Genomic DNA, 13,754 nt, shown 5'->3' with positions numbered 1-13,754 from the left:
TAGGAAAACAAGACACGCTATTACTATGAGCCACAAACTATATTGTACGTTGTAGGAAGCTGGGTTTCTGTTGCAGTAACCCCCCACTTTTTGCCAGACTACTGATGCACTTTAACTTGATAAACCCGGGGTCCCTGCCAATCAGGTTCCAAGGGCCTGTGTTCTTTTCCCAAAACTTTACCTTGTACCCCCATTTGGCACCTCTCTGGCCACATGCTAGTCCCTTGTGTACCATGGGTACCAAGGTCACTGTGGCCAGAGAACGCCTCTAAGGGCTGCAGCACTTATTGTGCCACCCTTGGAGGCCCTGTACCTTTACAGACACACACTGCCATTGCAGGCTGCGTGTTTTGGTGCAGAACAGAGTGAATAGTCGCCAGGGCAGTGAGTTGTAGGCATGGCACATCCCTGTGTGCCATGCCTACAACTCACTGCCCTGGCATAGGTCAGCCACCCCTCTAGCTGGGTGCACTATACCAGTGGTGAGGGTACAGGTGCATGAGCCGTGTACCCCTACAGGGTCTAAGCCAATTCTTGGACAGTGTAAGTGCAGTAACTCCATTAAGAGTATACAGTGCTAGGAGTTTATCATTACAAACGCCACAGCACCATAATGGGCTTACTGGGAAGTTTGGTATCAAACTTCTCAGCACATTAAACCCACACTGATGCCAGTGTGAGATTTAATGAAAAACTACACTCAGAAAGCATCCTAGAGATGCCCCCTGAAAAACGACCAGCCTCTGGTGGGTTTCCTGACTGGTACACACCAGCCTGCCACCACAAGACATGTTTCTGGGCCCCTAGTGTCCAGAATCAAAGCCATTTGTGGGTGTGGTGTTCACCCCCACACCTCCCAGACCAGGAAGAGCCATCTGTGGCAGGGGAGCTTCAAAGGTCTTGCAGCCTTTGTAATGCGACCCCCAGCCTCTCCTATCAGGAGAAGGCCCCCTACCTGTCTCCCCTCCTTTTTGGTGGGAATATAGGCTGGAAAAATTAGCTAGCCCAGAAGGTGTGCCAACCTCTGCCAACCCTACCGCTCAGGTGGGGGAGGCGAGGTGAAGCCCACTCTTCAGTGCCCGCCTTATTGCAGATGGCAGGCACTCCCCAATCAGGATTAGGGATTGTGCTCACTCCCTCTCGTTGGGTGAGAACTCCAAGGGTGTAGTCACCCTAAGGTCAGTAGCCCATTTGCTACTGACCTCGAGACTCCTAAACCGCCCCTAAATACAGTATTTTGGGGGCAGTCCTGAACCAAAAAATCAGATTCCCGAAATCTTAGAAGAAAAAGCATAAAAGAAAACGACCGGCAGAGGAAACTGCAGAGAACAACTGACTTGGCCCCATCCATAAGAGCCGGTATACAGTTTCCAGACATCCTGTGCCAAAAGTCACCTTGTCCTGCAGCCTGTGACCTCCAGAACCCTAGGAGGACTGACTGCCAACAGCTCTGTTCAAAAGAAAACCCCATAGACAAACTCTGAGCTTTCTGAAGACAAAGAAACCCAATGCCTGGAACCACCACTGCACCCATCGCCTACGGGCTGAGTTTGAGTGGCCCAGGGCACCTGATGCCAAACCAGCACCCTGCACCCAGCCGCCACTGTGCCACTGAGAGTGCACTTTTTTGTGCTAAACAGTATCCCCCTTTGCCCTGAGCCTAACACCAGGAGCTTTGATCCCACAACCCAGTGGCCGGCTCGTAAGCAGCCACCAACCGGTGGCCCCATATCCCCCATTGGATTACATTGGGCTTCAGCACTCTGCCCCCAGACACTCTAGTGCAGCTGAGGGTGTAACAAGAGTGCATCCTTGACTCTGGGGGGACCCTTGTTCTAACCCTAGAAGCTGAACCCCAAAGACCAATTACTTACCTGGTAAGCATTAACTTCATTTCTCTCCATATGAACCTGTTGACTGTTTTTCTCTGAAAAATGTTCTGTGTGGAGTTGATTTGTATGGATACCTACAAAAGTACAATTGTGCAAAACTGTTTTTACTTACCTTTTCTCTAGGAAATATCCCAGTATGATATCTAGGCATATCACACAGAGTAGAAAAAGTAATCTAAAAGTAACTAAAAGGTAATCTGTACAGTAATTTTAATACCTTGATTTACCTGTATTTCAAACAACGGCAATTGAACTCGCATTCACTTGTAAAAACTGCATAATATTTTGCCAAGCATTTATTTCACTTACCTGTGCCAGGCTTGCTTGGTTCTAGGAAATACAATAACTAAAATAATATTTTTATACAAACAAAATTGGTCTGTGTTCAGTTTTTGAGTGTGTGACAATCATTTGCTGATTGAGTGTGTACAACAAATGCTTAACGCTACCCTCTGATAAAGCCTTACTGCTCGCCCACACTATCACAAATAGCGAGTAAGGTGCTATCTACTTTTACCTCTGCCTACCTTTGGGGTTCCACTGGACTCTCTGCACACTATACCTCATTTAGCATAGTATATACAGAGCCAGCTTGCTACATGCATTCAGTTCTTTGAATACACTTCTAGTAAGAATGCAGCCTACTTACTGTGAATTTGAAGTATTGGACAAGGAATGCCCACTCGTATTAATTTCACCCAAAGTATTCTATGATCGACCAAATCAAAAGCTGAACTGAAATCAAGGAATAGATTCCCTGTTGTTTCTTTTGCCTACTATGTGAACCCTACTCTGTGTGCCCCTAGAGTGTCTGCAGTTGTGAAGCCAAGAATTCCCCCAAGGGACAATCCAACCCCATTACCTGGCAGGAGAGAATGTAGGACCCCGTCTTGGCATGAACTGGACACCCCTCCAAGATGTCAGACGGCAGCATGGTGAAGTCTCAGCATGAAGGGACCCTGGTGTCAGCTGAAGTGCCTCCTCTGCTAATTCTATGAGATACTGATTATTTATAATAAAAAGCCTCCTTGTGATGTACGCATAGATTAGCAATGTTATGGATATATAGATAGCCCTGTCACCCCGTAGTTGAAGATAGAATGATATTTGTGTGTAGAGGCCTTGTACTCGATATTTTAGTCATTGTGATAATGTTATGCAAAGCAAGATGTGTAAACAGAAGTAGTTTCAGGGAAACAAATCCAACATTGTCACACATGTGAATAAGTGTAAAAGGAAGCTGCAGAAATGTTATTGTGAAAAAGAGGACAATGTCAGAAATTGGCAGCTTCGCTACATGGAACTAAGCCGGGCACATAACAGCAGGGTGCTGTGTAAGTAAAAGTAGAGCATGTACAATAGTCAAAAACGTTTAAATTCGTTTTTCAATGCTGTGAGTCCTACCCCTCCAATAAGTTAACATTGGGCATTCCTTTCTACATCTAATAAGTGTAATTCCCAATTGGAAGGAGATGGAGCTATTATTTGTAGTACCTATGGAATTGTAATGATAAATCCTCTTTAATGGTAAAGTTCAATTTATCCTTACAATTTTAAAAAGACCTTTTATTTTTAGAAAGATGGCATTTTTCTGCTCCTAGTCCTGTGTGCTTTCTGCCTATCTCCAGGAAATTCTGTGGTGGGTGACAGCTGGGCCTTGTGCATTCCCTCTAGACAGCCACACGCAAAGGAAGCTTAGATGTGACTGATGGGGCATCCATGTCCCAATGGGCCATCCTGGGCAGGATAGGAGGGAGGAGCAGGCACAGCCTCGCACACCTGAATAGGCTGTTTCATCTCCCCACACAAAGGGCTCCTTAACACGTTTTGGTGAGTCTGGAGCCAGGTCAGGAAGGAAGGACCTCTGTGCACTTCAAAGACCCTCTTTTAAGTCTCCTGCACTTCAAATGCAGCACTGGGTATAAGAAATAGACTTCTGACTCTACCAACTCAATAGACTACTGGCACTGTGAAGAACTCTGCCGGGAGGATGAACTGCTGTGCTGCTGAAATGACTGCCACTCTGCTGCTGTGGAAGAACTACTGCTTTTCTGCTGTGCTGCCCTGCTGCCTGCTACCCTCTGCCTTGACTGAGGAAGAACTGGACCCATCCCACTTGCACCAAGAGTAACTCCAAGGGCTTGGTGACTCCCCCCTGTTTTAAGTCTCAGGGACATCAAAGACTTACAATCATCCTGCAACAGCACATGGACTTTGTTTGCTGCAAGTCTTGCCCTGCTAATTGGTGCAAATCCAGTCCTTGGCCCTTGGAAGCGGGTATAAAGTGCTAGTACAACCAGAACCCGTGCATCGACACCATTGCGCCAAATCTAACTGACGCATCTCCCTCAATGCCAATGCATTGCTGCTGCTGCGAGGACCATGGACACTGCATCACAGACTGTGCAGTGCATCATCTTCAGTTTCCAGCACATCTTTGACATGGCACGGTTCAGTGCCGAGGCATTGCCTTCAATCCTGTGCTTCAACGATGCATCACCTTTTGCTTAGCACATCTAGGCTCCAATGACGATGCATCTAAGCTACTGTTCAGCGATCAAAGCTTAGTCCCTGTATCCAACCCCATACTCCAACGGGATCAGCCTGAACTTTTGGATTAACTCTATCCGATAGCCCGGTTGGCGCTTTAAGATTTTAAGCACTACATTTTCTTTATAAAATTCAAAACTCTGGTTATACTTGTTGGATTTTTTTTTCTTGTTTTGTTGTTCATAAAAATGTAATCTGTTTGTCAAATCTAGTGTAGTGGCGTTTTGGGTGTTTTCACTGTGTTACTAGTGGAAGCATTGGAAAATACTTTACACATTGTCTCTTGAGTTAAGACTGACTACTCTGTGCCAAGGATTGTGATTCCTGATTTGACAGGGTGCATACCTCTGACAACCAGAAACCCAATTTCTAGCACATGTAATGACTGAGTATCGCCCTGCTGTATTTATTTATATATATAGTGCTTACTAACCCCGATGAGGCGTTGAACTATAACTAAAACATTAAAGTATATTAAAATAGTGATGTATCGAATCCTTGAGTTAATTTCTGCCACTAGTAATTACTTGATGCCGCATCCAATTCCATCATTTTTTTGCACACCATACCACCTCAATTTGGACCCAGCCATATGCAAATCATTCTCAAACCTGCTCTGATGGGAACAATCTGGCCTGAACCGCCTGGTCAGGTCTTCCCAAACAGGAACACAATCAATCTGGAATTTGTTTTGCCCTAGTTAGGGCTCATCAGTCATTTATAATTTGGTTCCAGTGACAGAGTGTGAGCTAGACCCACATCTGAGCGTACCCATCCCACTTAGGGTGACACACTAAAGTATACAAAAAAGTGATGGATGGAATGCTTAAATTAATCTCAGCCACTGGTAATTACTCAGGGCCGCATCCAGTCCATTGATATTTTGCTCACCATGCCCCTTCAATTTAGACCCAGCCAGCAGATACTCATGATTATCACAGTGGCCTAGGAGTGCAATCGACTGAATGTTAACTTTTAAGGATGATGGTGTCTTCTGTTTCACTGATGATGAGTCTTTTTTTTTTACTTGTATAAGAAACTAAAGTGCTTGTTTGTTCTTCGCTTCTCTTGTAGGTGGAAAGTGCCACAAGTCATGCACGGGACGGTGCTGGGGCCCCACAGAACACCACTGTCAAAGCTGTAAGTATACTTCGATTAATAGAGCATCGCCTCCATATTGTCATTTACATACTGTAAACTCATGACATTCAATTTTCTGATACCGTTTTCCATCCACTGTCCTGAGCCTACCTTCTTACTCCTCAATAATCTCACTCAACCAGCCCACTGCCTGTCCACCATGTACTCCGCATTATAAAATAGTCATTTACTTACTATGTGAACAAGCAGGCAATCCCCTTGTTAATATGTCATATCTCTTCTGCACAATCATATCAGTGATTATTATAAAAGTATTATTCATAATACCGCCTCAGCATGTTCTGTAATGTCCCATGTTTTCCTGTGTTTTCTTTAATGCGCCATTTCCCCACACTGGTCCCCTTTGAGACAAGGACCCTTCCACCAAACTATGAATCAGGGCAGAAGCCTCGAACCTGAAATGATCATGTGTAGCACACACTGATCCAGAGAGAACTGAGACTGGCAGCAGTGGTCTGTCCCCTCATATAATGTGCTTACATTGGGAGCATCGTTCTACCATTGTTGGATTATCAATCACCCCTATGTTTCCTCAGTAGTGAGAAACCCTCTGGGTGATTGGCCAAGCGCTTATTTCAGGAGAATATCCAGACGGGCTAGACAAACAAAAGGGCTTGCTGTTTTGATCAGATCTCCAGTCTTTGGGAGCCCTTTCAAAGCACCTTCAAAGCAAATCATCCCCTTGATAAAATAACCACGCACCTCTTGGTTTTGACAAGAGGTACCCAACCATCAATGCTTACTTTTTAAACTGAATATTGTGTTATTCTTTGCTTTTTAAAAACATTCTGTGGCACTTTCTCTCACCTCCTCTTGAGGCACCGACATCCCCTGACCCTTCTCCCCACGCAGCCGAGTAAAGGCGCTGCAGCGGGTCGCAGGAGGATCCCCGTCATCCCCGGAGCGTAGGCCACGCCCCCATTCCCCTCCCATATTACGATGTGCTTTCCACGGAAGAGCAGCGGACGGGCGCAGCGGGCGCGCCGTCAGTGCGCCGAAGGCGCGCCAAAGGCAAGCCCGTCTGCGCCCGTCCGTGACCGCCCGGGACCAGGGGCCATGCACCCTGCCCCTGCTCTAATCTATACCTCAGCCCAGTTACTGTCATGTAACAATTTTCAGCCCATTGCCCCCCCCCCCTCCTTCAGCGAATCATTTCCCTGGGTATTTCTGTCCTTTCACCTACTTTACCCAGTCCTATGCCGCTCATCTCCCGGCCTACTACCTTCTCCTCTCCTGCCCTCTCACCTGCCCTGCCGCCTCTTATGGCCTCCGCGTACTTGCTAAACACCAGATCGGCCGGTAAGCATCAGCTCGAACTTTTTAATTTACTGGACACTGAGTCTCCCGACTTTCTGTTTTTAACAGAAACTTGATTCTCTGCCGACTCTCTTCCTGACTTACTATCCACCCTACCTGATTCCTACTACCCTCTTTGGGTGGATCGCCGACAGGTAAATCAGGTGGGCGGGTGGCGATTATAATTCGTTCCACCCTTCAATTCTCGCTTCTCCCCCACCCTCCCATTCCTGGTGTCGATTTTTTAGTTGCTCGTTCTACTAACCTTCCGGCTCCCCTCACAATAATCCTTATGTATCGGCCCCCACAGAACATGCCTTCCTTCGTATCTACTCTTCAGGAAATCCTGGCTACGCTCGTGGTTAACAACTCCTCCGTGATCCTCCTGGGTGATTTTAATTACTGGCCAGGTGATCCAAAGGAAGACCAGTTCTCCAAAGACTTCTCAGCCACCCTTCAGTGTCTCAGTTTCCTCTCCCACGTTCACTCTCCCACTCATGTCCAGGGCCACATACTGGACCAGATCTGGTCGGCCAGATGCCCCATATCTTGCCCTACTGTTCTCCCCTGCATATGGTCCGACCACTCTCTGATCTCCTTCTCCATCCAGCTTGAACCTCCAGAGAGACCCTTTATACCCAGGAACATCTCGGCCCGCAACTGGAATCGAGTTGATCTTAGTTCCCTTGGGGCCTCCCTCGCTCTTTCCCCTCCTGATTTTGCGAATCTCTGTCTTGATTCTCAAGTAGGTGCTCTGAACCATTGGTTATCCTCCTCTTGTGATTTGGTCGCTCCCCTAAAGAAAGTTAAGGCCTGCCGCCCCCATGACGCCCAAAAATGGTTCACGGATTAACTCAAAAACCTCAAATTGGACCTTCGGCGCTCTGAACGCCATTGGAGGCGCAATTATTGCCCTCTGCTGCGTGCTAAATATAAGACTCTATTAATCAACTACAAAAAGGCCATTCTCTCTGCCAAAACGACCTATTTTTCGGAAATAATCACCTCTGCAGCCAACAAGCCTAAGGAGATATTTTCCACTATTCATAATCTAGTTTCCTCGGATAGGGCCAACCCCAATCTTATTCCTTCTCAAGATCTTTGCATTTCCCTAAACAATTTTTTTCTAGAGAAAATAAAAAAAATCAAATCTAATATTCCTCCAGTCACAACGCCGCCCTTTTCCATTGCTCTTCCCTCACCCTCCGCTTTTCTTAATCAATTTCCCCACATTTCTCAGCATGTTTTTTTTTAACTCCTTCAGAAAGTCAAGTCGGGCTCTCCGACTGACTGTGTTCCCGCTCGTATCCTGAGAGAGCTTCTTACCCACTGTCCCGCTCCCCCCCTTTCTCTCCTTAATGCCTCCATTTAATCTGGTCTAGTACCAACATTCTTCAAGTCAGCTATAGTTTTTCCTATTTTGAAAAAACTTGGTCTGGACCTATCTGTCCCATCCAACTTCAGACCCATCTCTCTCCTCCCATACCTCGGGAAGATCCTAGAGAGCCATATCACGATGTGTCTCTCCACCTTCATCGAGGGAAACCATTTTCTGGCCTCACACCAAGCGGGATTCCGCCCTGTCCACTCCACTGAATCAGTGGTCCTGTCCGTTCTAGATGAGCTGAAGAGCAAGGCTGACCTTAATCTGCCCCAAGCCTTGGAACTCCTCGATTTGTCCGTTGCGTTCGACACGGTCGACCATTCCATTCTACTTGACCTTGTCCGCGCAGCGGGCATTCGAGGCACTGCCCTCTCTTGGCTCACCTCTTTTCTCACCGAACGGACGCAGGCGGTCCAGCTTTCTGGTTTCTCTGCCCCCTCCCGCCTGGTTCCCTGTGGAGTCCCCCAGGGTTCTTCCCTGTCCCCCCTCCTTTTCAATCTTTACACTCACCCTCTCATCCTTTCTCTCCTTGAAATGGGGGTTTCCGTATATAACTATGCGGACGACCTCCAGCTGGTATTCGATCTTTCCTCCCCCTCTGATTCCTTACCTAAATTTCATTCCACCCTAACCTTTATCTCCGAGTGGATGAACTCCAACCAACTCAAACTAAATCTGGACAAGACGGAGTTGGTCCTGACTGGCCACACCATTTCTCCCTGGTCGGCTGCCTTTTGACCTTCTACCTTCGGCCCCCCGCCCACGCCAGTGGTCTCTGCTAAAACCTTAGGCATTAAAGTCAGTCTGGACCTCTCCATGCACGCCCAGATTAGTACAGTGGTATCTTCCTGTTTCCTCACCCTCCGGATCATCCGGAAAGTGTCCCGTTTTTTTTCTTCTGACGCCCTCAAACTTATTATTTCAGCTCTGATTCTGTCCCGTCTTGACTACGGAAATAGCCTCTTCGTAGGCATTCCAGCCTACGAACTTCGCCGTCTTCAGGCTATTCAGAACCAAGCTGCCCGTCTCATTTTTCACCTCCCCAAATCCCTTCACATCACCCCAAGCTGAAATCTCTCCATTGGCTTCCCATCCGCCAGAGAGCACTTTTTAAAATCGATTGTCTGGCCTTCATGGCCCGTACTCGTACTGCCCCGGTCTTTATCAGTTCTCTTATCAGCCCCTACATTCCCAACCGTACTCTCCGCTCTTCCAACCAAGCCCTCCTAAATGTTCCGCGTTTCCGCAGATCCAAGACCGGAGGCACCCGCTTCTCCGTACTAGCCCCTTGTTTTTGGAACAGTCTTCCACTGTACATCAGATCAACCCCAGTCTACATCCAGTTCCGTAAGGCCCTTAAGACCCTCTTATTTTCTCAAGCGTACTCCTGCTAAACTTCCTCAGTAGAATTCCATCCTTATCATCTGCCTACGTCAGCGCCAGGAAGCCGCCAGGTCACAGTGCGCTTTATCAAGTATTTTCAATTTCAATTTCAATTTCATCAAGCCAATGTTTTCTCCTGTGTAATTACTGCTGGTGCAAGAAGATTGGACATCACCTCAGAACTGCCTACATTGTGTTCTCCACTTAGTAAGTAGCACAGTGTTCTGAATGACCTTCATTTTTGGGTAAGAACTGTGCACTGTGCAAATACACCTTAAATTATTTATGTTGTTTGCACAGCAGAAATACCATTGAGAAACTACTTACCAAATACTGAAAAACAGAACGGTCGCTAGAGGAGTGCAAAGTGTTTTTTGGCAGCAACATTTTCCAACGTTCTTCACTTTCTCAATTAACGAAGGTCTGAAAATGTTCAATTTTACCGTTGCTCAACTACATTTTTTTCTGCAGTGCAAGATCCTTTTTTCCACTTTGCAATGCCACTTTAAGAATTATCAAACTTTTTTCTCTAAACGTTTGCAAAGCTTTTCTATACACAATGGCAAATCTAAGCAGAACTAAAGATGAGACAAGCTGCCTTAGTTGAACTGTTGAAGTTCACCTACGTAATTATTAGGAATCCCCCTAGTACAGAGATGCTAAGACCCATTCTTCATCAAATGATGGCTCCTTTTATTAGTTTTCTATGTTCATTTTAAAATCTGAGTGGCTTTCTTTGTTTTTCCTCCAGGTGACCCTTTGTCATAAATAGGGTTACTAATTTGTGATGGGGGCACCTTTACCAACTCAATGAACCCACTCTGCTTCGGTCAAAGCACATTTATTAGCAAATCTTTGCTCAGCCCCCGGTAGCTAAGGTACAAACAGAAGGCAATCCCTATAGAAGCCTTTCCAATTTTTTCAAAGTAAAAAAAAGACAATTAAGTTCCCAAACTATTTTTTTAAAAATAGAGATCAATTTAATCAGTAACAGACACCCAGATAATCAAAGTAGGTATGGGGAACTTGAGATATAACATTTTAAAGTTTTAAGGCACAATGGCCCAGATGCAGCGAGGTAAACTCCGCTCGCAAAGGGGCAGATTCTCAGAATCTGCCCCTTTGCGACCGGTATTTTTGCATTTGGGATGCATCATCCCAAATGCAAAAATCGCAAATTAAGAATTCGATAAATTGTGATTACTTGCATTTAAGGTATCTCAATTTGAGATTCCTTAAATGCAATGCATCAAAGTTAAAAAATGAGCGATTTCGCTAATAGGAGTGGCAAATTACCATGAAGTTCAACTTCATGGTAATTTGCAAAAACTTTGAAAAATGCATTTTTGGGCATTTTTTGTTAAAATTTCATGTTGCCCACACACACGCCCTAAGGGCTTATGGGCACCAAGTCTCTCTCCAGTCAATCTCCTGCAGGGTCTAGTTCTCATTACTCAGGTGGCCTCGCCTGAAATCAGGAGCCTTCTGCTTTTTGTGTTCCTAAAGCAAGTAAACAGGAGGGCAACCACTTGACTCTTGGAGAGCAGTTTCAGTCCATTGATGCGAGCAGGACTCAGGAGTCCATGAGTCCTTTTCTTCCAGCAGGTGTCAGAAGTCAGGATTCTTCTAGCAGCAGAGCCTTCTTTTTCAGGTGGAGTCTTCACAGATCCAGGAATATTCTAATGAGGAGGTAGTGGAGGTGTAAGATTTATCCTGTGCAATACCCAGTGATTGAAAAGATTATACCGCTCAATCCCAACAATTTTCTTGGAGTCCTCCCCCTCCTTTAAGGCACATCCTCTGGTGTTAAAATTACTCGGGAGTTCTGTTTTAAGACTGTGGAGCTCAGCTGCCACAAGGCAGGCCTATTTTCAGCTTCTTGGTCATTTCCCCACCTGACTAGGTCAAAACATGTTTTCCATCCTACTCTGGCTGGAGCCTAACTGTCTGGGAGGGTTCTGGGGGTAAATGGTAGGCTTCCCACCCTGGTATGACCAAGACAAAAGAGGTCGTACTAAACTTGCCCATTGTTATATCAACTGTTCCAGTTCACTCCCAGGTGCTTGGTCTGCTCTTAAGAGCTCAGTAGTTCCACCATTTGCCCTGGAAAATGAAAGTTTTAATCCTACTTAGGCGTAAAAAGCCTGGCCTACATAGTGAAATCGGTTTTAGTGTTATTTCCTTGTGGGAGCACACTAACCCAGTATATATTGTGCCATATTTTTTAAGTAGCTAAGTGGGCTTAAAAGAAGGCCTCTGCAGAATTTTGCAGGAGTAATCAGAGTCATTTATACAGCATCAACTCACCCTAGTCTCTTACACTATTCAGCCTTATTTAATTTGGTGTCTGGAGGGATTTGACCGTTATTTATTAACAAGATTCAGGTTTGATGTCTTTTTTCGTTTAATCACGTTTCCTAAAGTAAACGATTGGGGAAGAAATCTCTGTAAATGCCTGTGCGATAACTTTTCCACCCAATCCACGTTGCATGTAATTTGCTTCTGTAAATTTTACACGGTGGAAAGATCTAGATGGATCAAACCACTTTTAAAAAAGACAAGGCACATGGAGACAATGTCACCCAGCTTTACTGTTTTAGTATCTTTAAATGATGTAAATTGTGTGGCCGTAATGCTGGGCTTTTTAAAAAGTATTTTAAGTAAAAGGAAAAGCTTAACTAATTTTTAAAACATATGTATTTATTCTTAAAACTATACCTGTGTGATTATTTGCTTGTCCATGTAATGAACTTGTTGCTTTTATGATTTTAAGTGCTTTGAAATCGAATAAAGCTTTTTCATTCATTCATTCATTCATTCATTCAATCGTATATTCATTCATTAATTCAGAGTCATATTGGTAATTCTGCATTACTCTTTGATGCAGAATTGTTGATAATTATACATTTACTCCCACTCACAGAATATCCTAATGCAAGAGCACATTCTCTTCATATTTTGCAGCTTTTAGCTCTATTTCTTAGTGTCAAAATGTATCCTCACATCCATTTGAGGTGCACGGAGCTTTTTTGAGCGAAGAAATAGTGCTAAAGGCAGAGTTATTCTTCTCGCATAACTCCGCATAATCATGCAGAATTTTTGGGGAATTCCATGTGATTACACTACACAAAGTGCAGTAGTAACACCCACCCCTACTTAAAAGACAGACTTTTGGGGTGACTTATGAATAAAACAAAAAAGGTTTTTCCTACATGACAAATCCATTTTACCTGCCATGTATCACCGAGGTGCACTGAAACTGCAGCCTAGCCAGCCCACAGTGTCACTCCTGACTGTGACATATATTTGTCACATATGTGGCTGGTATAAATAGACAGTGCAGCCCACTTATGACACTTAACCTTCAATGCCATAGATGCACTGAAGGCACCATTTAAAATGAACGTATAAGCTAGTTAGATCATCCAAATAGGGAGTTCAAAATCACAGATCATGTTTTAGAGGGAGAGTGCAGGCACTTTGCAAGTGTTTAGCTGTGGTAAAGTGCACAGACTTATAAACCAGCAAATCCACACACACAAACAAAATGAGTGACCACAACACAAATGGGGTCATTTCTTACATGCATTTATTTGTGATATCTGGTTTTGCACGTACTATGTAGGAGAGGCATCGATCACACATACAAATGTTTGTTTTTGTGCTTGTACTAGGAGGTAAACCTAGGGTTATGGTGCAGTTTAATAGCCCATGTTACAACATGTTACTTTAAGATGCATTTGCATTTAGACGCTGCACATACGGAAACAGTTACCGAGCAGTAGACTTGCAAGTGAGCAAGAAGGCCTGGATAGGACTAAAGAGTAAGGATGTAGGGTGGAGCAATCTGGGGTCATTAAGTTGTCCCTGTGTTATATTTATAGTACACATGACAGAACCCAAATGACAATGGGGCGCAGTGAATGTGACTCAAGCAGGTTCTTAAGACTGTTTTCTCTAATCCCAAATTTTATTTGTCAGTTGTCGTAGGAAATTGTTTTAACAGCATGCAAGCTCTCGTGGTTTAACCCTATATTGTTGGACCCTCCCCAATCCCTCCAAAATCTTTCTGAATTTTGTGTTGATTT

The 13,754-nt window shown here is 44.8% G+C and overlaps 1 protein-coding gene across 1 annotated transcript in view; it reads left to right on the top strand.

Annotated features, from left to right (window-relative positions):
- Positions 1 to 13,754, top strand: part of ERBB4 (erb-b2 receptor tyrosine kinase 4) — a 2,375,242-nt gene that overhangs the window by 1,670,737 nt on the left and 690,751 nt on the right. The window contains exon 5 of the mRNA XM_086955561.1: positions 5,517 to 5,582. Within this exon, the coding sequence (XP_086811687.1) occupies positions 5,517 to 5,582 (66 nt within the window). The remainder of the gene's footprint in view (positions 1 to 5,516; positions 5,583 to 13,754) is intronic.

The sequence above is a fragment of the Lissotriton vulgaris genome, chromosome 2_1 (assembly GCF_964263255.1).
Source record: "Lissotriton vulgaris chromosome 2_1, aLisVul1.2, whole genome shotgun sequence".
In the NCBI taxonomy this organism is placed as follows: domain Eukaryota; kingdom Metazoa; phylum Chordata; class Amphibia; order Caudata; family Salamandridae; genus Lissotriton; species Lissotriton vulgaris.
The sequence above is the reverse complement of the archived record's forward strand: the minus strand, read 5'-3'. Positions and strand labels throughout refer to the sequence as shown.